The sequence below is a fragment of the Pelophylax lessonae genome (genome assembly GCF_965119305.1).
Source record: "Pelophylax lessonae genome assembly, chromosome: 7".
Taxonomy (NCBI): domain Eukaryota; kingdom Metazoa; phylum Chordata; class Amphibia; order Anura; family Ranidae; genus Pelophylax; species Pelophylax lessonae.
Window position 1 is genome coordinate 167,877,538 of NC_138774.1, and position 26,884 is coordinate 167,904,421.

The 26,884-nt window shown below is 40.5% G+C and overlaps 1 protein-coding gene across 2 annotated transcripts in view; it reads right to left on the bottom strand.

The window, feature by feature from the left end:
• The window catches only part of TMEM255A (transmembrane protein 255A), a 121,964-nt gene that overhangs the window by 46,726 nt on the left and 48,354 nt on the right, over nt 1-26,884 (bottom strand). The window contains exons 2-4 of one of the 2 annotated variants that reach the window (XM_082264639.1): nt 21,198-21,340; nt 18,026-18,088; nt 3,279-3,368 (exon numbers count right to left, since the gene is read on the bottom strand). In XM_082264639.1, coding sequence (XP_082120765.1) covers nt 3,279-3,368; nt 18,026-18,088; nt 21,198-21,340 — 296 coding nt within the window. The remainder of the gene's footprint in view (nt 1-3,278; nt 3,369-18,025; nt 18,089-21,197; nt 21,341-26,884) is intronic. The other variant, XM_082264640.1, reaches the window with a different exon arrangement.

Below are 26,884 nucleotides of genomic sequence, written 5' to 3' on the forward strand. Positions count from 1 at the left end.
CATGTCAACAGATAGGATTCCTCTTTGAGGTACATCTCACAAGGATGTATGTCAGAGGTCAACAACCTGTAGATCGCAGCCAGGTGACTGCTATATCACGGTCTGGGCTTGCTGACCCGCCATCCCAGAGCATCAGAGGGCAAAGCAGAGGAACTGCTTGTACAGTGGGAGCTGTAGGGAGCAAGAAGCATAAGCCAATGCCTACTCTGTAGTACTGGCTCCTGTCCCATGCGGAATGATACCATTGTACTCCATATTTTATCCTGGCTAGCGTTTTCCAGTGCGGTGCCAGCAGCAGGAAAAAAAAAGATCTTCAGGTCAGTGTGAAGCTATACACTGGGCATAATAGTATAGGGATTCTTTCACAGTGATGTGCTGCGGTTTACCCACACCGCGGGTGCAATGCAGTGTACCTGCAGCTTTCCTATGGGTTTGTTGTGCTTAGCCATAGACTTCTATTGAATCCTGCAGGTGTGGTGCGCTTTCTGAATGCAGGAATTTTGGTGCGCTGTCAAAAAGTGCACGACACCTGCAGGATATGATAGAAGTCTATGGCAAATTAAGCTAACCCAGGAAGGTCGCAGATGCACTGCACCCGTAGTGTAGGTAAACCGCAGCATATAGGTGTGAAAGCCAAAAGGGGGCTCAGAACAGTAAGGGTTCATTTACATTTGAATTTTAGGGGGGTGGTTAAACCCCATAGTTAGGATGTATTTTTACCACTGCCACCCAAACCGCACCCCCTTTAGCTGCAATGGTTAGGGGTGTTGACCTGTCGCAGCCACAGCAGGGCCCTGTCATGGTTGGTGGGTGTAGCACCTGGCAAGCATGACCCATTGAAGTGAATGAGGCAGATCTGCAAGTGCCCTGCAACCTTGTGCAGTACAGCAGGGGTTAAATCAGGCAGCACTGTGTTGCTTTCTCATCACCTGATTTATCCTCTTGGACCCCGCAGAAGCATGCAGTTGTGGAGTGCTTGCAGAGTGCCCCATTTACGTGAATGGGTTGCAATTGGCAGGCGGTAGCACCCACCATATTTCTGCTGTGGCATGTGTACACCTTTGCCTGCTGCCTCAGCAGCTAAAGGAGGTAGGGATTGGGGGCGATAAAACCACAACTTAACCACAGTGTTTTACCACCCCCCCCCCCCCCAACTTTATGTGTGAAAGAGCCCTAAGGCTGCTACCGAATGCAACTAAGGGCTCATTTACAAGTGCAGCAGGCATTGCTGCTCCTTTGAAAAGCGATCTGAGTATGTTTGACAGGTGGTGAGGCGGCGATATGTTGCCTCCTCACCACCTTATTTAAAGCCATGATTGCCGTGCAATGCACGTGATTGCGACATGACATGGTCGGACAGCATTTAGAGGTTTAAAGGAGGCGACACTGGGTGAATTAGTGGCAGGTGATCTTTGACTTCTTACATGTTGTTCAGGTAGATCTCCACCTCTTCAAGGTTGCCTACCCCTGCTGTAAATTTACTTTTTTTTTTTTTTACTTCATTTGACTTCTTTGACTTTATGATGGAAGTGAACACAGCTTCACTGTATTTTCTAAGCTCAGTGGACATTTTTTTTTTTTTTTCCTTAAATAAATTCAGCTCCATGTCAAGTAAGATCCAGATCCAACATAACTAAGCAGATAATTACTTCTTCTTGTCTAACTTTCCTGATGTGTATACTGATTCCAAGTAATCATAGCAGTCAACATACTACATTTGTAAGAATGACATCAGCAACACCAGCCTCTGTATTTTTTGTGATAGGTTTACTTTAAAGTGATTCTAAAGGCAGAAGGTTTTTTTTTTATCTTAATGCATTCTATGTATTAAGATGATAACCTTCAGTGTACAGCACCCCCCCCCCCCCAGCTCCTCTAATATTTACCTGAGCCCTATCTTGATCCAGTGATGTACATGAGTGCCTCAGCTGTCTGGGTCTCTCCCTTCTCATTGGCTAAGACACAGCAGCGATGCCAATCAGGGGAGAGGGCTGGGCCAAACCGTGGCTCCATGTCTGAATATACACAGGAAGCTGTGGCTCGGCTCTGGTGCCCCCATCGCAAGCAGCTTGCTGTGGTGGGCACTTAACAGGAGGGAGGGGCCAAGAGCGCCGGCGGGGGACCCGAGAAGAGGAGGATCCGGGCTGCTCTGTGCAACAACAACTGCACAGAGGAGGTAAGTATAACATGTTTATTATTTTTAAACAAAAAAGAGACTTTAGTATCACTTTAAGGAAATGCTGGGGCACAATTACTTGGAGAAACATGTTACAAATCAAAAAACCTGTGGAAGAAGCTTAGATGGAAGCAGCCACTCTCAGAATCCTAGGACTCATAACACTTCCAGGAAATGCTGACTGTCTGGGTTGAATATTTGCCTAAAGTGGGTACACACTATAAGAAAATTGGGCGAACAATCGTCTAATTTTCCTCATTGTTTCACAGCAAATTGGAACCAATGAAAGAAAATTTGTACGAAAATTCTCATACAACAAAGGCTTTTTTTTTTTTTTTGTTTATTGTTTCTGATCATACGCAATCTTTCATTTCTGATATTTTTCTTGTAAAAAATCGTACAAAAATGGTACACATTAGGCAAAAATCGTTTGTTCTGTTCCCTTATGAGACAAATTTTGAAGCTTCTTCCTTCTGAAATTTTCATTCAGAAGGCCTGAATCGGCTGTAGAAAGTTGTGTACACACTATACGAAAATCGTACGAAAGTTCCTTGACCAAAAATTCTTGCCCAATTTTCTTATGTGTGTACGAGCCTTAAAGCCTCATACACACGATCAGATTATTGGACAAATTTTCTTCCGTTTTTTCTTGCATGCTGGTCTCATATGGAAAGTGAAGAGGTTACTTTTATACGAAAATTCTCGCACAACAGAATTCAACTTCAGAAGTGATGTCATGTGTTGAATTGTTTTGTATGTGTTCTTTCATTTCTGAGCATGCCTAGTCTTGCTCTTATGATTTTTTTCAGACAAAAACTGTACTAATTAAACGAAAATCGGACGTCGTGTTCACATACAATAAAAATTTTATAGCCTGCACATCCAGTTTTTGTCATTTGAAAATTCGGATTTGGCTGTGAAAAAGCTCTATACTAACGGTCCAAAAATCGGCCGATTGTTCGTTGGATGAAATTTTACTTCCGATTCCTTATTGTGTGTACGGGCTTTTAGTGTCAAAGAAAGGCAGCTTCCATATGTATTTCTCTTCTGTATTAGGCTTTGTGACAAATTCCCTCTAAAGGTTTTGGTTTGGAATACTTACTAGATGTCTGGCAGCAAAAACACCATCCACAATGGCACAGCAAAAAGCCGCAATCACTCCAAAACTGATAAAAACTATAGATGCAACAAGCTGTAAACAGAAGAAATTTTACAATAAATTACATTATTACTGAGATATAGTTCAAATAAATATAATGATTGTGATTTAATAATGGAAACATGCACATAGATAATCATTCTAAAGAATTGGTAAGCTGCAATACAATAAATGTTTGCTTATGGGTTAAATACCATTTTAAGTTGCCACAATATTGAAAGGTCTTTAGAAAGTGCAGCATAGTTTTTTGAACTTAGAGGTGAAGGGTTACAAAGAAAAGGAGCCTTTGCAAAGTGTAACTGTTTGTCCATGTTGTAAAGATTTCCCATAGTTTCCTGGAGACGCAACAGCAAGTAAATCTTATGAGGACACAGGCAAAAAAAATAAAATAATAAATTACTGCTAAAAAAAAAGGGGTTTAACTACTTCTGTGCTCCCCTGAAAAGAATAATCTCACATCCTGTCCCACTGATACAGAAGAAAGTTAACCCTAGGTTCACACTTCTGTGTGTGGCTGCGGGAATTTCAGCAATTCCTGCACCCGCAGTGAAAACGCACTGCTCTGTGGAAACAAGTGCGGCGCCCCCCACGCATATAAAATGGCAGTGCGTGTGTGGGAACGACAAGGAAATCACATGCTCAAAAAGACCATGCGATTTCAATGCAGCCGCATTTTCGAAAAGTTATTTTATTGTGGAAACACAGGCACGACAGCCCATTGAAATTAATAAGCTGCCGTGCCCGTGCCAACATGGCCCGCAAACACACAGAGATGTCAAACTAGGGAAAATTGACTCACTGGGACCTTACTGAACCAGGGATTTAGTGTACTATCCAAACAACTAAGCATCTTCAGGAGGGGGTTAGCACTGGCAGTCCCAAAGTGACCCTGTGACCTCATTGGATAAACTGAAACATAAGCCTCCTAAAACTAAGATGAATACTTACCTGTCCAGCAAGTACTGAGTGAAATCTTCCTTTTTCTCAAGAGATACCATCATAGTCAGGTGCTTTGTCACTTCTGTGTTCTGTAAAGGGACAGCAGCCCATGGGAGGAACCACAGTGCGCAGTGGGGGACATTCAACACATTTGGAAGTGTTGAAAGGCAACGGCACCAATATCAATGGAAGATATAACTCTCAATCAGGCAGCTAAGTAATAGTCTTCTTTTTTAAAGGCTTCCGATACTGTAAATATGCAAATTATAACTCACACTGATGCAACGTTTGTAACAACTCATTTAATATATAGTTTTATATTTATATATATATATATTTTTATATTTATTTATTAACATAATATGATCACAAATTGTGTGTATGTATGTATGTATATATATATATATATATACATATATTGTGACGGTATGCGAGGTGAAGTAGTAGATAATCGCTATATTTCACCTCGCATAAGTTCTGTAGTGAGAGACTGAACCGGAATCCGGCCCGGGTTTTTCCAGCCTCCGTGACAGGCTAGGTTCTGGTCCAGAGATTGTGAGTTACCTGAGTCCATGCTCAGGTGAACTTTAAATTAACAGGAAAAGAGCACAGAAATGCTCTGGCCTAAAGCCTCGTACACACACACCGATTGTTGGCCGACCTATCGGTCGTCTTTTGTCCAGTGTTGTTGTGTTGGTTGAAATGTGCTCTAGACTTGCACTGGACTTTTGTTGGCCAACAAAAATCTACTTCAGAAGTGATGTCATGTGCTGGTTGACTTTCCGTGTGTTTTTTCTTCTCTGAGCATGCCCAGTCTTGCTCATCTGATTTTTGTCTGCCGAAATCTGTACTGACTGACGAACAATCGGCCGTTCTGTTGACGGCCAACAAAAATGTTATAGCATGCACACCAGATTTTATTCGGCCGAAAAGTTGCAGTCGGTTGTCGGAAGCATCATACTAACAAGCCGACAATCGGCCGATCGGACGTTGGCTGAAAATTTACGGCCAACAATCAGTGCGTGTGTACGGGGCTTTAGACTCCGAAGGGGATCTGAGAGAGGAGCTCTGTTTGGACTTTAAAAGATTTGCTTTGCCATGTGTTTTTTGTGGGTGATGGGGACCAGCCCCACACTGTATAGTGAGGAAAATTCCTGTAAAGTTTAGCGCCGGACGGCAAGGATTTATTTTACTGTTTTGTTGTTTGTTTTCATATTGGAAAACCTCTGCTGAATAAAGCTGGAAACCCACCAGACTTTTAAAAAAAATTGGTGTAAAATAGGGGTGCGCTGATATAAATGATAGCTGCAACCTGAACTGTGCCTTAGTGAAAATTGTGTGTAAAATAGGTGCGCTAACAATGAATGAATAAATGAATATATCAACACAGTGATAAATAACAATCTTAAATATGGTGATATTCCAAGTGAGTAAATAAAATAAATCAAATGTCCAAAAGAAATCAAAAGTGACAAGTGATGAAACGTTGTGATCCTTGACTTATTAAATACAAAAACTCATATGGTGATGTGAATTCAAAAGTCCACAAAAACTCTTCACCAAAATGTTGAAAAGGTAAAGTAAGTTGCCAGTGCTCTGTGATTGAAGATCCCGCCACCACCACACTATCCTTCTTACCAGATGAATGAATTAGGAAGGCAGAGAAAACTCTGATGATAGTGTTGGGGAGAAGAAAATAATCAATTAATCCACCCTGTGATATGGTGCAGGATTAGCCTCTTACCAAATGGCAGATGGAATCAGCACAGAGAATATGGAGCAGACAATGCCTCTTCACTGTATCTGTAACTGGCAGCTGTGTTTCACTTTCACTAAGAATCCGTCCTCCTATTAGCTCTCCAAGATGAGCATTATGGTGATAGAAAATAAACGGACCATAGTGTAATATCCCCGAGGTAAATTTATTCAAAATAAAGTGTTGCACTTACATTAGGGATGGAAACATTTGCGGCAGTACAGAAACGATACACCTGACTCGGCTGCAGACCGAGCGGTGTTGGACGTTCGTGGCGGCGCGACACGCCTCCTCTCTAACGACGTTTCTTCCAAACGGGCTTCTGCTGAGAAGCCCGTTTGGAAGAAACGTCGTTAGAGAGGAGGCGTGTCGCGCCGCCACGAACGTCCAACACCGCTCGGTCTGCAGCCGAGTCAGGTGTATCGTTTCTGTACTGCCGCAAATGTTTCCATCCCTAATGTAAGTGCAACACTTTATTTTGAATAAATTTACCTCGGGGATATTACACTATGGTCCGTTTATTTTCTATCACCATAATGCTCATCTTGGAGAGCTAATAGGAGGACGGATTCTTAGTGAAAGTGAAACACAGCTGCCAGTTACAGATACAGTGAAGAGGCATTGTCTGCTCCATATTCTCTGTGCTGATTCCATCTGCCATTTGGTAAGAGGCTAATCCTGCACCATATCACAGGGTGGATTAATTGATTATTTTCTTCTCCCCAACACTATCATCAGAGTTTTCTCTGCCTTCCTAATTCATTCATCTGGTAAGAAGGATAGTGTGGTGGTGGCGGGATCTTCAATCACAGAGCACTGGCAACTTACTTTACCTTTTCAACATTTTGGTGAAGAGTTTTTGTGGACTTTTGAATTCACATCACCATATGAGTTTTTGTATTTAATAAGTCAAGGATCACAACGTTTCATCACTTGTCACTTTTGATTTCTTTTGGACATTTGATTTATTTTATTTACTCACTTGGAATATCACCATATTTAAGATTGTTATTTATCACTGTGTTGATATATTCATTTATTCATTCATTGTTAGCGCACCTATTTTACACACAATTTTAAAAAAAATTACCTGCATGCTGGCCTTATTTTGCTGGAAAAGGTGATCCCTGTGAGCTAATCTCCCACAATATATATATATATATATATATATATATATATATATATATATATATATATATATATATATATATATATATGAGATCAGAAATAATATATCATTTTATTAATTATTAAATATCTAAAAATATCAATAAAACATTTGATTGTGGCGCTCTAAAAAACAATACACAACACTTGATAATAGGTAGTTGGTAATTAATTCAATATTTAAGTGATACTCTAGGTAAACAGTTAATTACACAGCCGAAGTACATGTGTTTACTGTATTACCTGCCAAAGGGTTTGTAATTTTGGCAAGCCATTCTTGGCATCAGGAAAGTCAGATCCACTTGAGCAGTGATTACTTTAGCAGGACTTCAGCCAAAACTTTGTTTAGTGAAGAAGCATTACAGTCACTTTTCAAATTTAACCCACTAGAGTGATTGCCTGTCCTATTGATTACACAAGTAATGAGTAATTTCACTTCACACAGACATAAAAAAAAAAAAAAAAAAAAAATTGCAAATGTTCTAAACCTTCTTAACTCTGCCTAAAACAGAAAATCTGATGTTGCACTTTAAGGTGATCTTCTCACCTGCAAAAATAATTGTAAAACAATGAAAAAAGATTTTTAATATGTACCTGTTGGACACCCTGCTGGACAATCTTCTGCATCTGGGTTTGTCGGGTGCCTGGTCCCCACTGTGTAATGTGGTTTCACCTGCTGACCACTTTCTTACTGTGTGTCTTCTATGTAACATCTACAGTATTAAACCACAGTGCACAGTGCAGCCAGGGATCAGGAATCCAACATACACTATATTGTCAAAATTATTGGGACACCTGCGTTTTACACGCACATGTCCAAATCACATACAAATTGACACAGACCTATCAAAAGCATTTGGTGGAGGGGGGAATATGATGTGGGGTTGTTTTTCAGGGGTTGGGCTTTGCCCTTTAGTTCCAGTGAAGGGATTTCTTAAGGTGTCAGCATACCAGGACATTTTGGACAATTTCATGCTCCCAACTTTGTGGGAACAGTTTGTGGATGGCCCCTTCTTGTTCCAACATGACTGCGCACCAGGGCACAAAGCAAGGTCCGTAAAGACCTGGATGAGTGAGTTTGGGGTGGAGGAACTTGACTGGCCTGCACAGAGTCCTGACCTCAACCCAATAGAACACCTTTGGGATGAATTAGAGCAGAGACTGCAAGCCAGGCCTTCTTGTCGAACATCAGTGCCTGACCTCACAAATGCACTTCTAGAAGAATGGTCAAACTTTCCTATAGACACAATCCTAAACCTTGTGGACAGCCTTCCCAGAAGAGTTGAAGCTGTTCTAGCTGCAACGGGTGTGCCAACTCAATATTGAACCCTACGGACTAAGACTGGGATGCCATTAAAGTTCATGTGCGTGTAAAGGCCGGAATCCAAATACTTTTGACAATATAGTGTAAGTGAGCTGAATGCAGAAGATTCTTCGAGCAGTAGCTCAAGAATGTGAAGAAACGCAGATTGTCGATGTGGGCAGTGGGATAGGTAAATACAATATTAAGTCTTCTCAGGTAGTGATTTTTTTTTTTTTTTTTTTTTTACATTTTATTAGGTGCCACTTTAATTCACCCATGGTTTGTGTTTATATTGTGTAATATTTGTGAAGTATGTGTATCATATGCATAGTGCCAGCTACACTGACAAACAACCTTATGCTCTTTATCTACAGTTTCCTCTGATCAAGATAGTGGCCACTTCAGATCACATTAAACAAAAATAGAATGTGGTTTAATATTTCATAAGCTGTGCTTCGGTTATTGGTGTCTGCCAGTGTCTGCCAGTGTTTTAAAGGTACGCTGGATTCCTGTCAACATCACGTGAACATTTGTTCAAAATAATTCTGCTACAGGAAATCTGATCACATTATGATGTAACAGTAAAATAAAATAAATGAAATAAAGAATATGTACGTTTTTTGAAAACTGAGCCCTGCAATATTTTTTAACCAAATGATCCAGATATAACTAATATAGTTATATAGGTAAATTAAAGAGGAATTGAACTTAAAAAACAAAAAGGTTTGTCAGGCAGGATTTTTGTGACAAAAGAGACCCTGTTGGTCTCTTCTGTCATACTTGCTTTACCCTGACTGTCAGCGTTTGTGTACACTTAACTGCAAATGCACAGCTCAGCTTACAGAATGGATCTGTGTCTTGACGATGAGAATCCCGTGCATGTGTACGGGAGTGACATCATCGTGGCCCAACCAATCAAGTGGTTGAAGGGTCGGAACTCAGAGGGAAGACCAGGAGAGGAAAGAACGGCCCTAAACCACGGGAACATAGACACCGCAACGTTGGAGAAGGTTGCTTCCAGGTAGGTCTGCCATAACTGTATATAACTAGTATATGGTTCAAATCTCTTGGGGGACCTTTCTTATTCTTTGGGGAGGAAGGTTGATTTCCGCTTTAGGTATCATCTGATGCTGGCCACTATTCTGTACATTTAGGATGGTGGGTTCCACTTGCTGACCTTCACGTTATTACAGGACATAGTGGTGACTTGGTGGTTGGCTAAAAGGGCAAGTGAGAGCTATGGAAAAAAGGACAATTGACACTCCTACAAGTGTTGGTTTACCTGCAAACTTCAGCAAAATACTTATTTTGAACTAAGCACCATTCTGGAAGCGCAAAGCAGTGGGAATGATGTTTCATATAATATTTTTTTGATGGCAGGGTCACTTTAAACAGAGACATCATATATGAAAAAGATTGTGGATCATAGTGTGCAGCCTTTAATCTAATAAATCCATACAAAATTCTTTATCATAGTCTAAAACATTCCTGACCAGGCCTACACATGTGCCCTGCAATCCCATTTATTCCTATGGACTTTCAAATATGTGCTCAAGTTGCTTCCGATATAGCTCACACTCTATTTCACTGGTGGCTTTTTTTTTTTTTTTTTGTTTACTGAATACGCATATGCTTTACTTGAAGAAAATTAAAGTGTTTGTTACAAATCCCTGCTATGTACCAGGTACTTGAATTAAATGTATCCTGTTCTCTCTGTAATGTTTCCTTTTGTGTGAAATCCCTGATGTTTCTGCCAGTGCCTCTGCTTTCCTATTAAAAACTGACCACACTAAGCAGGAGAACACAACATTGTCAGTTCTCTAGCTATGCTGGGAACATATCAGACATGTCCAATGAACAGAGTTGTCCTGACTCACCACCCTTGCACAGCCTTTCCCTAGGAAGACCAGTGTATTGCTGTTTCTCCTCTCCCAGCTTTTGCAGCTGAGAACAGAGGTGTGACGGATCTGTCCAGTACCCAGCTTGGGTGCTTCCATCAGTATACAGCTTCCCCCAGTCTGGACCCAAAAACCTAGTTTTATAGCTGAGCATCCAAGAATATGCGGCACTAGCCTAAATGCAAACTGGAACTCACTTTATTGAAAACTCACACAGAATTTATAAACCTGACAAGAACAGATAAGAGCCTGATCATATGCAAACAGGAAAATAATTAACATAGCTTAGGAACAGGCATAATGCCAAGGTCTTGCCTTTCCCTCCTGTTGGCAGCCATCTTGGACATATGCAGACTGCTGCCTCTTATAGACTCTGATCGCATCATCACTTGCCTGCATAATCACTTGCCTGCTGCCTGAGTGTCGCACAGTGATGATGCTGCACACCTGACTAGATCTATTGCCTGATGGGTTGCAGTCCTTGCCCTTGTGTTTATGCTCCAAGGTGCATCTCTGCTAGCAGTCTTCTGTTCTCCATGTTCCTCCCTATATGCCCCTAGGACGACGTCATCTGTGACAAAACGCATCGGGTTGCAATGTGCTGACGTCACCGCGTACAGTGTCCCGGAAGGACGAGTGGATTGGAAGTCCGGACGGTAGCTGATGCTTTCTTACATGCGCTGTTTTTATGGATTTGCTGTAAGTGCAAAATTTTATATTCCTTAAATAAATTAATGAGGATTCTACACTATGGAGAGTTTAATTGCTTTTCATGGGATTTGACATCTTTATGAGTGTGGTGGTGGACGTGTGGATACCATCTCTAAGATTATTATCTGTGTCTCCTCTGCAATAAGGCCCTGGTGGGATTACACCACAGGCATTATTCGACCCTTAGAGGTCTCCGTGTTATGGTAAGAGGGCATCTTATCTAGGTGGAGGATTTTCACTCCTTTTATGAGAGGAATACAATCGAAGATACTTTTTCACTTCACTGGTGTCCACGTATTTAGGAATCATGAACATTTTCTTTTTCCACCATGAATTTTTTAATGGTATTTATGAATTATTATGCTAGATTTAGCACAACTATTTTGAATTTATTGTTTATTTAAACATTGTTTCCTCACTATGGTCTATGACCTGGCTTGGCTGACGACTCTCCTGGCTCTCGACCCCACATCAGGAGACGATCCCGCATCGGCAGATGACCCGGCATCGGTGGACTACCCCTTTCTGGATTCAACCCCGGCTTGGATGACTACCCGCTTCTGGACTTGACCCCGGCTTGTTTCTGCTCCCACTTCCTCACTCTTGCTGTGCGTTTATTGCTGTTTGCTCCAAGAAACTGCTTTATTTTACCTGCATCCCCGTGTGGTCTGGTTTCCTGGCACCTTGACAGTACGCAAGAGCCATGAATCCTGATGATGCATGTACTTCTACGCTCCCCATGCTAGTTGCCAGGCTCGATCAACAAGATCACCTTTTTGGGTCAGTTCACTCAGGCATTGCAGACGTTGCTTGCACGCACAGCTCACTTTGCTCCTGGTGCTACTAGGCCAGGGGTTCCTCCTGTTGTTACACCTGCTGCTGCTCTTGTTGCCGCTCCTGCAGTTGCAGCTGGAGTCGCTGTTACTAGAAGGATGACTGGTTCAGCCTTCCTTCCTTCCGCAGTGCTATGGGGTGAACCGAGTCAGTGTCGTGGCTTCCTAAACCAAGTGGGCATTTATTATGAGATGGTTCCTCAGGTGTTTCCTTCTGATAGGTCCAAGGTGGGCTCACTAATCTCATTGCTCACGGACAAGGCCTTGGCCTGGGCGAATCCCTTATAGGAGAATGATAATCCTGTGAAACTTGATTACCAGAGTTTTGTAGCCTCCATTTGTAGAGTATGCAAAGTGCTTGCTCGCTCTGCCTCTGCTGATTCAACAGGGTATACAAACAATTGCCGAGTATGCCATTGAATTTCGTACCCTGGCAGCAGATGTGGGCTGGAATAATGAGGCTCTGGTGGCTGTCTTCTCTCATGGTCTCTCCGATGCATTGAAGGACAAGATTGCGGACAAGGAACTTCCTGACGAGCTCGAGGCTCTCATTTCCTTCCTGATTTTGATCAATACCAGGCTCATGGAGAGAGACTATCGTTTAAGGAGGACCTGCGGAAGCCTCCTACTAGATTGGCTCCTATGTTTTCTTTCCAATACAATCCTCCCTCGCCTCCCACGCCTCCTGGGGATGGTGCGTCTGGCTGTGTACCCATGCAGCTGGGGTTCACTCGCCTTTCCGAGGCCGAGCGGGCCTTTAGAAGAAGGGAGGGCCGGTGCCTGTATTGCGGTCTTGATGGGCATTTCAAGAAATCTTGTCCGACCCGTCCCGGAAACCTAAGATCCTGTCGAGGGCAGATCTTAGGTGGAATTTCCTCGTCCCTGGTTAGACCACTAATCACAGTTGTCCTCTCCTGGGCAGCTGGTTCAGTGGTTACCCAGGCGTTGGTAGACTCCAGTGCTGGCGGTTATTTTATTGACAGTACCGTTTCTACTGCAAATTCCTTACCCTTGCAGCCAGTGTTTCTCCACTAGTTGTCAAGGCGATTGATGACAGACCCCTGCAACCGGACAGGTTACCCACAAGACTGTTCTGGTTGATATGGCGATAGGAGCTGTTCACTTGAACTCCTCTCCTTTTGCTCTCTAGTACAATGACCACCTGTAGACAATAATGGCAGTATCTCTGAAATTTGGGCATAGGAAGCGTCATTCTGGTCTGACTGTTCTTTATCCAGTTTGGAAAGATTATTTATATGAATAAAACGGGAAAAAAACAGTTGAGCCTGCTAGATCCACCTACTAGATAACTTTTCTGCCTCATCAGCAGGTTGTTAAATCCTTACTGTCCATCTATAATACCATCAATCATTAGATGTGGTGGCTGCATTAGTTTTCTTTTTTTAGTCTATTTTCTGTCTGTTTTTACTTGGTGGTCTAGCCAGTAACACACCTCCTTGTATTTGAGTGGCATCTTTGGACAACAGCATTGTTAGTCTGGGGGGAGGAGAGTTTTACCTGTACTAGCAGATTTAGAAACACTAACAAACTGAAGTCAAACTTCAGCTTACACTGCAGTTAAATAAACCGTTACAGCTTAAAGTTATAGCTTATAAGGAGATCTCCATGAAGATATGCCGTCAGCCCAGACTGGGAGCAGTAGAACAGGCAGTGCCAGTCAGCAGAACTCTATAGAACCCAGTCCAGTGACAGCCACTCCCATCCCACACCCCCACTCCATATAGCTGGATGAAGGGAGGCAGAAGCAGAAATGTGGGAGTAGCAGGAGGATCTGAGAAGCGGAAGACACACTAATAACATGGAGGTCAGCAGGAAGATCAGCCAAAAGGGAGAAGACCAGTCTGGAGCTGCTTCTATTCACAGTGGAAAAGAACCATGAGATACACTAGTTGATTTGTTTTCTGCACTGTGGGGTTATCAGTCTGGTAAGTTTTCATTGCACTCATTTGGTGGTGGTAGGAAAATTTGTTGATTCAGCCTATAATACACTGGGCTCAGAACACTGTGGTGAAACATTGCTGTTTGAAGGACACTTCACTAAGATTTATATGCAGAGTGCATTCGTTATTTATATATACTTTACACAGATTGAACACAATATCTTTTCTGCAATTCATTATTGGTTGCACTTTTTGCAAGTATACAGTGGGTATGTGAGTCCCTCATGATTTTCCCTCCACCATACGTCATTGTTGGGATAATGTTTTGATGTTGGTAAGCTGTGCCCTTTTTGAGCCATACATAGTGCTGATTATTCGTCCTGAACAATTCAACTTTTGTTTTATCAGTCCACAAAACATTTTCCCAGTAGCATTGCAATTTGCCAAAGTGCTTCTTGGCAAATTTCAGGCACGCAGCAATGGTTTTTTTTTTTTTTCGGAGAGCAGCGGCTTCCTCTGTGGTGTTCTGTCATGTTGAAAGACTTCTGTATGGTAGACTCATGAACAAGGATGCTTGCCAGTTCCACTGATGTCTTCAAGCCTTTAGCTGTTACAGAATCATTACCTCTTTGAGGATTCTGTGTTGTGCCTTGGGAGTCATCTTGGCTGGGTGCCCACTTTTAGGAAGAGTAATCACAGTACTACACTGTCTCCCTTTATGGACAATTTGTCTTACCTGTCCACTGATGGACTTTCCAGTCCTATGCAGATCAACTAATATTGATTGTATGTCTTCAGAGAGCTCCTTTTTGCAAGGCATGGTTCACATCACCTGATGCTTCGTATGAACAGCAATCTTAAAATGTTGAGTGTCTTTTATCAATAAAAGTTTCACTTTTTGCTATATAACATTCCCAAAAAAATTAAAAATCAAATTTTTTTAACATTTTAGGCCAATTTGTTTTCTGCTACATATTTTTGGTAAAAAAAAAAATCGCAATAAGCATTTTTTGATTGGTTTGCGCAAAAGTTATCGCAACTACTAACTACAGGAAAGATTTATGTCATTTTTTATTGTTTTTTTTTTTTTTTACTAGTAATGGCGGCGATCTGCGATTTTTTTGCGGAACTGCGACATTGAGGCGGACAGATCGGACCCCTAACTGACATTTTTGACACTTTTGGGGGTACCAGTGACATTACCACAGTAATCAGTGCTAAAAATATGCACTGTTACTGTAATGATGCCATTGGCAGGGAAGGGGTTAACCCTGTTGGTGATGAAGGAGTTAAATGTAAGCCTAGGGGAGTGATTCTAACTGTGGGGGGGTTGAGCTTGTAAATTGATCAGAGACATGCGATCCTATATAGAAGGATCACATGGTCTCTGATCATTGCAGGGAGAAGGACGGTCAGCTGTGTTTACATCAGCCAACCGTCCTTGTCTCTCGTGGGGGGGGGGGGGATTGAGGGTGTCAGGCGACAATTGGAGCCGTCTGACACACGCGCCAGCTTCCCCGCTGACGATCGGGGGTGGGAGTGCGCCGGCGCGCGCTCGCCCCCTAGCTCCTCCCAGGCAAATGATGTACCCCTACGTGGTTTTGCTTGGGAGAGCCACTCTGCCGCCGTATATATACAGTATGCGGTCAGCAAGTGGTTAAGCTCTGCATGACTTGACACCCCATTACCTCTCTGAACTTTTATCACCCTACTCCCTCCTTGTAACCTTAACTTTTGTGTGTCCCTAAACCCCAACTACCCTCTATGCGGGGGCAAGGCCTTCTCCTGTTATGCCTTGAAACTCTAAAATTCTCTCCCAAAGAACATCAGAGAGTCACCTTCTTTAAAATCTCAAAAAACCCAAAACGAAACTGGAAACTTTCATCTTTAGACAAGCCTTCACCTATTTTGTTTCTTTGTATTTTCTTGTTTCTTTTCTTGTGTATTATTTATTTATTTTTGTAAAGCACTTAGAGAAGGTCCCTATTATAGCCCTATATAAAATAAAAATTATTATTATTATCATTTCATTGGAAGTGTGGGAAATTAATCTCCAACTGAGACAAAGACAGCATTAACCACCTGCGGACCGTACACCATACATATACTGCGGCAGGGGGGCAGGGCGGTCGCTCTGCACCAGATCACGTACCTAGTATGTGAGCTGACACTTCTGGGTCTGGGGCACATGCAAGCCACCAGCAACCTGTTCCCGATGTGATCACACACAGCGGGAGCCCAGCGGCGGGTACCGCAGACTCGATGACCACTGGCACCCACCAATTACACAGGACACAGGCAGAACGACAATCTACCTAAACAAGGCAGATTGCCGTTCTGTCTGAAGGGAAGGCACAGATCCTGTGTTTTTTTCTGCAAAACAAGAACATTGATCTTTGCCTTCCCCCTAGTCAAAGCACATCCCCCACAGTGAATAAGCACAGGAGGATAGGCACACAGTTAACCCTTTTATCGCCCCTGATGTTAACCCCTTCCCAGCCAGTGTCATTAGTAAAGTGACAGTGCATATTTTTTAGCACTGATCACTATATTAGTGTCACTGGCCCCAAAAAGTGTCAAGATTTTTAGTTCGTGTCCAATTTATTCGCTGCAATATCGCAGTCCCGCTATAAGTCACTGATCGCCGCCATTACTAGTAAGAAATAACAATGAATAAATAAATATATCCCATAGTTTGTAGACACTATAACTTATGTGCAAACCAATCAATATACGCTTATTGAGATTTATTTTACCAAAAATATGTAGCAGAATACATATTGGATGTCTATGGCCTTAGTTTTAGACCAAATACAGCGCTTTCTCAAAACAGTGAATACCTATATATTAACTATATCTTGTTTCAATGGTATGTGTACCAGTATGAATATTTGCAAATTAATACAACATGTGAACGAAATTATACAATAAGTATGTGCAGATTATTAGTGACTAAAATTGTATAAATATATAAAATCAAGTAAAGTGGAATAAACTTCAATAAAATTATCCGTGAATAATCAAAAGAAAATTGATTAAATATATATATATATATATAAAGTCCCAAAGAAAAATTATAAGAGTGACTTCAGTGCTCAAAATATGGTGAATGTCCTTGATGACAAAATATGTGAATCTTCAATTCAAAAGTGCACGTGCTTACTGTGACATCAATTTCTTTGTAAGAAAATAGGCTGGATCACTTACCAGATGAAGTGGGTTCTATATACCATATGGCATTCGAACCATTCACGCTTGAAAAAAGCCCCCTGGGCTTAATAGGTATCCCTTAATTCACATGTTGTATTAATTTGCAAATATTCATACTGGTACACATACCATTGAAACAAGATATAGTTAATATATAGGTATTCACTGTTTTGAGCAAGCGCTGTATTTGGTCTAAAACTAAGGCCATAGACATCCTACATACCTCATTTTGTACAGCAGCTGCTATTTTTTGTCTTTAGGCTCTTTTTTATGAAAAATTATCCACAGTTATTTTAATTAACATTTTATTGTACTCTTCCATTGGCGCGAGGAATATACTTTGTATATATATATATATATATATATATATATATATATATTTTTTAGAATACATATTGGCCTAAATTGATGAAGAAATTCAATTTTTTACATTTTTTTAGCGGATGTGTTTTATAACCGAAAGAAAATAAATATATATGTATATATTTTTTTTTTAAATTGTTAGCCTTTGTTTGTTTTATAGCTCAAAAAAAAAAAAAAAAAAACACACAGAGGTGGTCAAATACCACCAAAAGAAAGCTGTCATTTTATTTTATTCATGATTTAGACTGCCTGGCATACAAACGTATTCAAGCAGCACCACAGATGTAGATACAGTTTGCATATTCTATCTTTATTGCTTAAAAAAAAAAAAAAAACAGGAACTCATATGTGTTAAAGATGCACATTCATTTTTTTGCTGGTGATTCTATGTAAAGAGCTACATACAAGGTACGGCTAGTAGTCCTTGGGATATAGGTTAGGAAACACTGCTCTAAATGACATGGTACCATCAATATTACACACTAGCTGGTTTTCTATAGACAGAAATAAGGACACACTTTCCGACAATATTTGATATCTACAGCATTTCCTATTTCCATGCAAAATACCTACAGGATTGACGTTCTTTTTTTCCTCTTTTTCACTTACCATCTGTCTTTTATTCTCTATTAAATTGGATCCAATGATTCCAAGTATAGATCCAAATCCAAGCTGAAGGAAGAAAAGCAGAAACTTATAATATGTTGGTAAAATCATATGAAAACAAAAGACACCTAAGTAGTGCTTCCTCTAAGCTTTGGGATTTAGCGATGAATCCGTTAAAAGGGCCAATCCATCCAAAACTGCAATTACAGTGTTTGGTAGATGCTAGAAATTGAAAGCAGCTAACACTTTTTGGGGAATCAAAGGGCTTATGTCCATGAGCTTGTTTTCCTGATTTTGACATGCATTTGGGATGCATGTCAAACGAATGCATGTATTTGTGCTTGAATAGCAAACAGAGTTCAACAAAGAACACATATCAGCATGTGCCCTAAAGGTGAGATCTCTTCTCATAAAAAACCAGATCCAACAGTAATGAAATATTTACAAATTTTGGGTTCTAGATGGCCCCTCTCTGTGCCATCTTTGAACTCATTTATAAGGGGTGTAGAAATAAACATTGAAGTCTATCTGCCACTCATGGATACATGAACGGGAAATTGTTTTGAACCCAAAAGGGGTAAAGATTTATTTATTACTATTGGATTTGGTCTTTTTTTGCCCACATTCTTGGTGTTTTTGATTACCCCCAATGTATTTTGTAGCTCTATTTTTGATTTTTTTTTTTGCAGTGGACTTTAAAAGGAACCAAGGTATTTTGTTTTTGAGCTGCTCCCTTAGTATCCAACTCTTTATCCAAGCACACTCTGTTAAATACCTTGTAGGCTTTATAACCCTCCTTCTCCCCTTTGTATTTAGTAGGGGATGGGTAATACGTTTGAGTAGCTTAAATACGGGGCAAATAGAATAATACATTTTCGTTGTGTGTGCGTGCTATGTTGCACAGTAATTGTATGGTGCTATTTTATTTAGGTGGCTCTACCCTCTGGGTTCCCTTTCTTTCCACCTCACTGTTTTTGTTTCTTTGGCTTGTGATCTCTGGAGTATCCATTCCTGACCTGGATCAAGATGCATCAAGATTTTAATGTTCTACCCTCAATCTAATGTGAGTATATGATTGGTGGCATGGTATGTTTCAATTTAGAATATCAATTTGTATATTTTTATTGCTGTTTGTATACTCATCTAGCCCAAAAGGGTCTCCCGAAGAAGTGACATATCGCAAAATGTGTCAGTGCCAGTAGGATCTCCTCGTTTATCCCTCACAGACATTATATTATTATTTTTGTGAATGATTATTTATGATGTACTGTATGCATGAAAATAATACCACTATAAAATGCAATATTAGTCTGTGAAATGTGAGTTCCTTTTTAACCACATAATGACCGCCCACCGCAGATATACGTATGGTTACGTCACTCGCTCAGCCGCCTGTGGGGGGCGAGCGCGTGCCGCCGGAGGCGCTCTCGCCCCCACTCATTCATTGAGATCCCTGCGCAAGTGACCGGCGGCTCCGATGTCCGCCGGTCACTCGCGATCTCCCGCTGCAGAGGGAGAAAGACAGACGGCTGATGTAAACACAGCCGTCTGTCATTCTCCCTAATGTAAGCACAGAGGCTATACGATCCTGCTATGTAGGATCGTATGTCTCTGTGATTACATCACAAGCCACGCCCCCCCACAGTTAGAATCACGGCCCTAGGGACACACTTAACCCCTTGATCACCAATAAAGTTAACCCCTTCCTTGCCAGTGTCATTTTGACAGTAACAGTGCATATTTACAGCACTTATTACTGTAGTAATGTCACTGGTACTCCCAAAAGTGTAAAAAATGTCAGTTAGGGTTCCGATCTGTCTGCCGCAATGTCGCAGTCCCGCAAAAAAAATCGCAGATCGCCGCCATTACTAGTAAAAAAACAAAACAATAAAAATGACATAAATCTTTCCCGTAGTTAGTAAACACAATAACTTTTGCGCAAACCAATCAAAATATGCTTATTGCGATTTTTTTTTTTTACCAAACATATGTAGAAGAAAACAAATTGGCTTAAAATGTTAAAAAATTTAGATTTTTACATTTTTTTTTAATTTCATATAAAAAAATTTGAAAAATATTGTTATTTTTTCAAAATTGTCGCTTTTTTTTTTTTTTGTTTATAGTGCAAAAAATAAAAATCGCACCGGTGATCAAATACCACCAAAAGAAAGCTCTGTTGGTGGGAAAAAAAGGACGTCAAATTTGTTTTGGTACAGCATCGCACGACCGCACAATTTTCCGTTAAAGTCACGCATTCCCGAATCGCGAAATAGGGCCTGGTCTGTGAGCAGCCAAATCTTCCTGGGCTTAAGTGGTTAAAGGATTAGCAAGTGTATACTCCATACTTTTATGGTTTCAAACAAGTTTTTTAACAGTATTGGTGTTTCTAATGTAATTCCTGAGAGTCTAAGCACCAAAATGCCATTTTTTCGCCTCTTTTCAATTTTTCTTTTTGATTATGTATGCTCATTTAGGACACTTGCTATATGAAGATGTAGAAACCTGGCATGAGACTTAACACACAATACCCATTCAGGTATAGTATACATCATATCAGCGACTCCTGAAATTCAGTTCAGAATACTATCACATAAGGCTGGCTTTACCTGCCACTTACCAAACCACTGTATGGAGAATCAGATCCAGGAATCACAGTTCACAGCAGAGTCTTAACTGCTATGCTTATGCTGGGGTCGGAGGAGATTCAGTTTCAGAATGTGCACATTAGAAAATAAGCTTCCCTGCCAGAGTTCTATTTTAGCACCCGATGATAAATGTATTATAATAACTTGTTTACTTGCAGATATTCTTTCCTAGATTGTAAGCCCTCTCCTAGATTGTAAGCTCCAATGAGCAGGGCCCTCTGATTCCTCCTGTATTGAATTGTATTGTACCTGTACTGTCTGCCCTCATGTTGTAAAGTGCTGCGCAAACTGTTGGCGCTTTATACATCCTGTATAATAATATACAGCAAAGAGCATAAATATAGTTAAAACAAATATCATTTAAAGACTACAGAATTTATAATGTAAATAACTTAGACATCCGGTAAAGTATAATCAGTGGTCCATTAGGACCATCTTCACTAAGAGGAATAGCTTTTATATCAGAAGTCATACAGTGTATAAAAATGTATATATGACCAAATGAAAAATGATCTTGTATTTGAACTTACAATTACGCCCGGATAGTAGCCTCCTACCGTGACATTTTCTGTTCTAGTGGTTGCTGCCAGACCCACCGTTAAAATTAAGGTGGAGACAATAAAAAGGGCCACAGTGACAAATATGGAATTTCTTCTTCTTCGGTTAAAGGAACCTGTAAAGAAAGTAAAATAAACTTTATTCTACATACTGTACATACATACTACATGCATCTGTGCATTTGTGTAGCTGGAAAACGACTTCTTGAGTACTAAAACCATACATTTCATTACAAGGCTGACTGTTGTGCAATGCCCAACTCCCCATGGCCCAACTATCCAAATATACCTACTGAGGTACGCTCTAATTGGATACTGAGTGACAGAGCGTGGGGCGTAGATCAAGGGACGCTATTTTTTTTTTATTATTCCTTTCCCCAGCCCAGATTGTTGATATGGGGGACTCCATTTTTCCCTTTATATACAACCTATTATCCAAAGCATGCATCATGAGTTCTGCTGAATAGCCCAAGCTTGTGTACGGAGTATGTCTCTCATTTTGATCCATGTATATGGCTGGCTTTAGAGTGAGTTCTTATCTTGATTGCTGGCCAGTAACTCCTGATCTAGCAATTAGCTTCCTTGCACAGATTTACGCAAGAAAGTTATTTTTTTAGTCCATTCAAGGTTCTTCTTCTTATTATTATTATTTCAGGTACTTATATAGCGCTGTCAATTTACGCAGTACTTTACATATACATTACACATTCACATCAGTCCCTGCCCTCAAGGAGCGTACAATCTTATATTACAGTAACTGAAGTTCCTTCCATTGGGAAAAAAGGAGTACAGCCAGGGTTGAAGGTATGAACCCCACAAGTGCCTATGACCATTTAATGTTAGATGGTCACTAGTTTGACTTGGATATGTTGTTGCTGTTTGATGCTTCTAGGGTACACCTATCTATTTATTGGAAGTCACACGTTTAGATGTTCAAGTTACATGTGTGGTCATTTGTGATTGTGAGGACTTTTTTGGACACATTTGGTCACAGATTGCTCTAGTCGAGATTGATCACACCTTGCCATGTGTATGGGCAATTACCACAAATTATGTTTATGTACAATGGGTTTAAGTGCACTTTATAACTGCTCACAGATTGTTATATATATTATCAATAATTGTGTTTTCTTCATGTATATTGTGTGTTAACTAAAAAATGCTCAATTATCTTGGATGCAATTTTAAGTTTATCATGCACATGTTTAGTGCTACCCATTTTTAGGGCCGGTTCACACCACAGAAATGCAGTTCAGATGCGTTTCTGCATGCGCATTTTTGATGCTTTCCGGTGCATCTTGTTGCGTTTCCAATGCATTCTAATGTGTTTTTCCCGCATAGTTTTTTTTTTTTTTCCAAAGTTTCCTTTTTCTGTAATGTGTTCCTTTTGCATTTTTTATGCATTTTGGTGTGTTTTTGATGCTTTTTACTACATTCTAGTTCAGTACCTTACAGAGAAAACGCAACATGTTCTATTTTTGTTGACTGTACTGGAATGCACTACAAGATGTGAACTTTGCCATTGTAACCCAATCCATGTAACCCACTGTCCATGCAATTCTTATGTAGAAAAAAAAACCTACTGGACTGCATGTGGTGTGAAACGTTTCTTAGTTTTATAGTATATATGTGTGGGTTATGCACATCAGCAGAGTTCCACCTCTTTTCCTGTTCACTTGCAGAATGAATGGCTTATTTGCGATTAGTAAATCAACCCTAGTGCCTCTTTAAAGCTTAAAGTGATATTAAACCCCAAAGCAAATATTGACTATATTGCAGCCTACCAATTCTTAGATGTGATGGCTGCCTTCATTTTCTTTTTTAGGCATTCTTTCTTCTATTTTCATTTGGTGATCCTGCCAGTAAGTCTGTTGTTTTTCAAAAGTACAAACTGTCCAGCAGAATATATCAGTGACAGACGTGGGACAAATCATTTACTACTAGCAGGGGTGCTTACAGCGATCAGCATTTATTTATTTATACAAAATCTTTATCCCAAAAGGAAAAAAAACTGCTTATAACTGATTATACATTGTTAGATGGAGTTTGGCTTTGATTTGTTAGTGTATTTAAATCTGCTAGTACATCTAACACTCCCCTCCCCCAGATTGACAATACTGCTGTCCAAAGGTGCACCCTGTACTCATTCATCCAGCATGGGGGCACTCTAATACAGGAGGTGTGTTACTGGCCAGATTACCAGGAAAAAAAGTCTAAGAAAAGAAAATGTATGAAGCCACCACATTTTGTGGTCGGTAAGCTAAAATATATTACATTATTTTGGTTTGGATTTATTACCGCTTTAATGCCATGGTCCATAAAAAAGTACTGAAGCTTTTATGGATATCCAACAAAGCTCACATCTTAAGAACAGCATAAAAAGCAGCAGAAGCTGAAAAGAAACTCTATCTTTATAGCTTCCCAATGCCTCTCTTCATGTGTCTGCTATAAGACGAACACAAAACATGAATGGTTAGACATGTGCAATTCATTTCGGTTTGAATGTAAATTCGAAAGAATTCTTGGTTATTCGAAAATTTGGATGTATTTAGTTGAAATTTGTTTAATTTCATTTTGTTTATTCATTTTCAAATGAATTTCAAATTTTCGAAATGATTTGAATTCGGGTCAGTCAAAAAATGATGGACAGATTTGAATTCTGTGTGAAGAAAAGCTGGTTGTTAGGGAGTGGGCCAGAAAACGAGCCTCTTCCCCACAACCCTGGACTGTGGTTATCTGCAGGCAGGGGGCTTATCAGAATCTGAATGCCCCCTTTAACACATTCTACACATTCACCAAAAAAGTGTAAAAAGTGAATAAAAACCGTACACAAGTTTTTAACAATTCCTTTATAAAAAAAAAAGAAAAAAAGTCCCCGTTGCAGATCCATCATCAATCACACCTGCCGCACCGCCAGACCCGAAAAAAAATCCTTTGTCCTTAACCGCTCCCACTGACTGCCTGCTCCCCTGCCTGAGATTTATTAAATAGCTAAGGGGCGCAGTCACCTGATGACATTAGTGGGTGACCCCGCCCCTTAGCTATTTGGGAAATGTAAAACATATCAGGTAGGCAGTCGGCGGGAGCATTTGACAAGGCCAGAGGTTGTTTTTTTTTTTCCGGGTGAGGCGGTAGTGGCCAACATTGTGATTGGCGATGGATCTACACCAGGAGGCATTTTTTTAATAAAGGAATTGTCAAAAACTTGTGTTGTGTCTTTAGTCACTTTTTACACTTTTGGTGAAAGTGTAAAAAGTGAATAAAGACACCACACAATCATTTCCGCTCCAACCCCTCTGACTTCTCTGATCTCGGCTACTAAATGTAAAAGGGGCGGGTGTATGAAAATATAAATCATTGAGATCTCGGCTCTGTGATTTATATTTGCAAAGACCCGCCGCCGCTTTTACATTTAGGAGCCGAGATCAGGGAAGTCAGAGGGGTTGGAGCAGAGATGATTTATTGTTGCAGCGGAGATGATTTAATGTACCCGCAGCAACAGCTGATGCGGTGTAACGTTAAAAAACCCTACCCCGTGAAAATTCCCTACCCTCCGGAGCTGTGAGCATGCGCAGTGGTAAGCTGCTCAGCTGTTCCATGACGTAGGTGCACTGGAAGTGACGAGGGTAGGGAATTTTCACGGGTAGGGTTTTTTCATGGAACACCGGCATTCTTTTTGTTTACATTTCAACTGTCATTGGGGAAGCCAAAATGATGATAGCCGATGAGTCATTGGTTCTTAAGGGTTCGGTGGCCAGCTTCCCAGTCCGCTCTTTAACAACAGGCTATTCTTCACACAGAATTCAAATCGATTGATCATTTTTCAACCGACCCGAATTCGAACTGTTCTGAAAGTTTATAAATTTTCTAATGAATTACAAACAAAATGAAATTAAACAAAACGAAACAAAACAAATCCTGAAATGAATCAATGAAACAAAATTAGTAACCTAACAAATCTATCCGAAATGAAACAAATTTTTTGTTTCTGCACATGTCTATGAATGGTATTCATTAAGCCCCCGTTCACATGCAGGCGACGCTACTTCGCACCGCGACCTCTGAGGTCGCGGTGCGAGCAGCGCGCCGCGACCTCGGAGCGGCCGCCACGGACTTCATAACATTGAAGTCTATGGCGGTCGCCTCCTGGTCGCCCCAAAGAAGCTCCGGACCCTTTTTTCTAAGTCGGAGCGACTTGTGTCGCTCCTATTAGAACGGGTCCGCAGCTTCCCTACGGCCTTAGTGTGAACGAAGGCTTAAAGATACACCAAGAATACCAAAACATTGCTACATAAGACATGTCATTACCATACCTGAGAGTTTGCATTCAAAAAACCACATGACATTTGCAGGAAGATTTTCATTACCATACATACCCACTTAAATAACCTGTTAGTTTTATCTCCCTATGTGAAGTTGTATGATCTAAACACCCTGTGCACTCCAAATATCATTACTGCAAGCTAATAGCACTGTGTTATGAAGCACTGTATGGAATACAGAAGAATGAGGCACTGCGTGTGATAAAGGCATGAGCCAATGCATGTAAATGAGAGGCATGGAGCACTGCGTAAAGAAGGAGTGCGGTGGCTGGGTAATTAGTTGTGTTGGAGTGCAGATCTCATTAAAGACATGGATACAAAGAAGTGAGTTATGTGTTGGGGTAGATGTCACTGATCTCTTTTGTTCTGTACATCATATTTGTGCAAAAACTAACTTAACTGATTGCTATGGGCAACAAGAGTATTTTTCATTTCAAACACTTTTAATGGTTTAGAAATGATATAATGAATATCTAAACATGTATTCAATTTGCCCATAAAAATTAAACACAGCTAATGTATCAAATAAAGAATGTAACGTATTAGAGCGTTTATGCCAGCATAAAATCTGGCACAAATATAAATTTCTTCATTTAGTTAATCACTAAGTCATCGAAAATTCTTGCTATGCATTTAGTTTTATAATAGCGATGATGAATTTTAATTTATCATCAGTTTAAAGTGCACACTGTCTAAGTTCAGCAAAACAAAATATATTTTTAACCAAGTATTTGAAGGTGCTGATTTAACAAAACACTTAAGTGTTTCTATATGTCTATGCAGTTGGACAAAGTACAAGGAATTCCATAAGTAAGCTGTGCCCAAATATTGATCATTTAGATATAGAATTCAATGAAACCATAGTGCTAGGCACATCCTCACCTTGCCATGGTATACAAAGAATACTGTGGAGACCAGGTCACAGCCTTACAAACTTGGGATACCAGGGCCTGATGACGAAAGGCCCCGGATGAACCCATGAAGGCTGAGCTGTGGCAGGAAAAGGAGGTTCCTTATGTCTAATGGCATAGACCTCTAGGACAGTATGTCAAATCTTGTTAGAAGAAACCCCCAGAACTTTGTAGGGACCCTTCCTAGAAATGAAAAGAGAATGTCCAGAAGGAATAAGTGACATAACCCAATCATGTCCAGAGGATTCAATGCGAACACCTTGAAATGGCGCAAAATCGGGCTAACAATGAATTCACAATGTTGTCAAGACAAAAGGAAGGTAAAGGCAAAAGGTGAAACCTTAAGACCCAAAATTATATAGTCCCTGTGAAGGAGTTTACATATCAAATCCTCAATATTTGAGACTTTACTAGCTAATAGCCATCA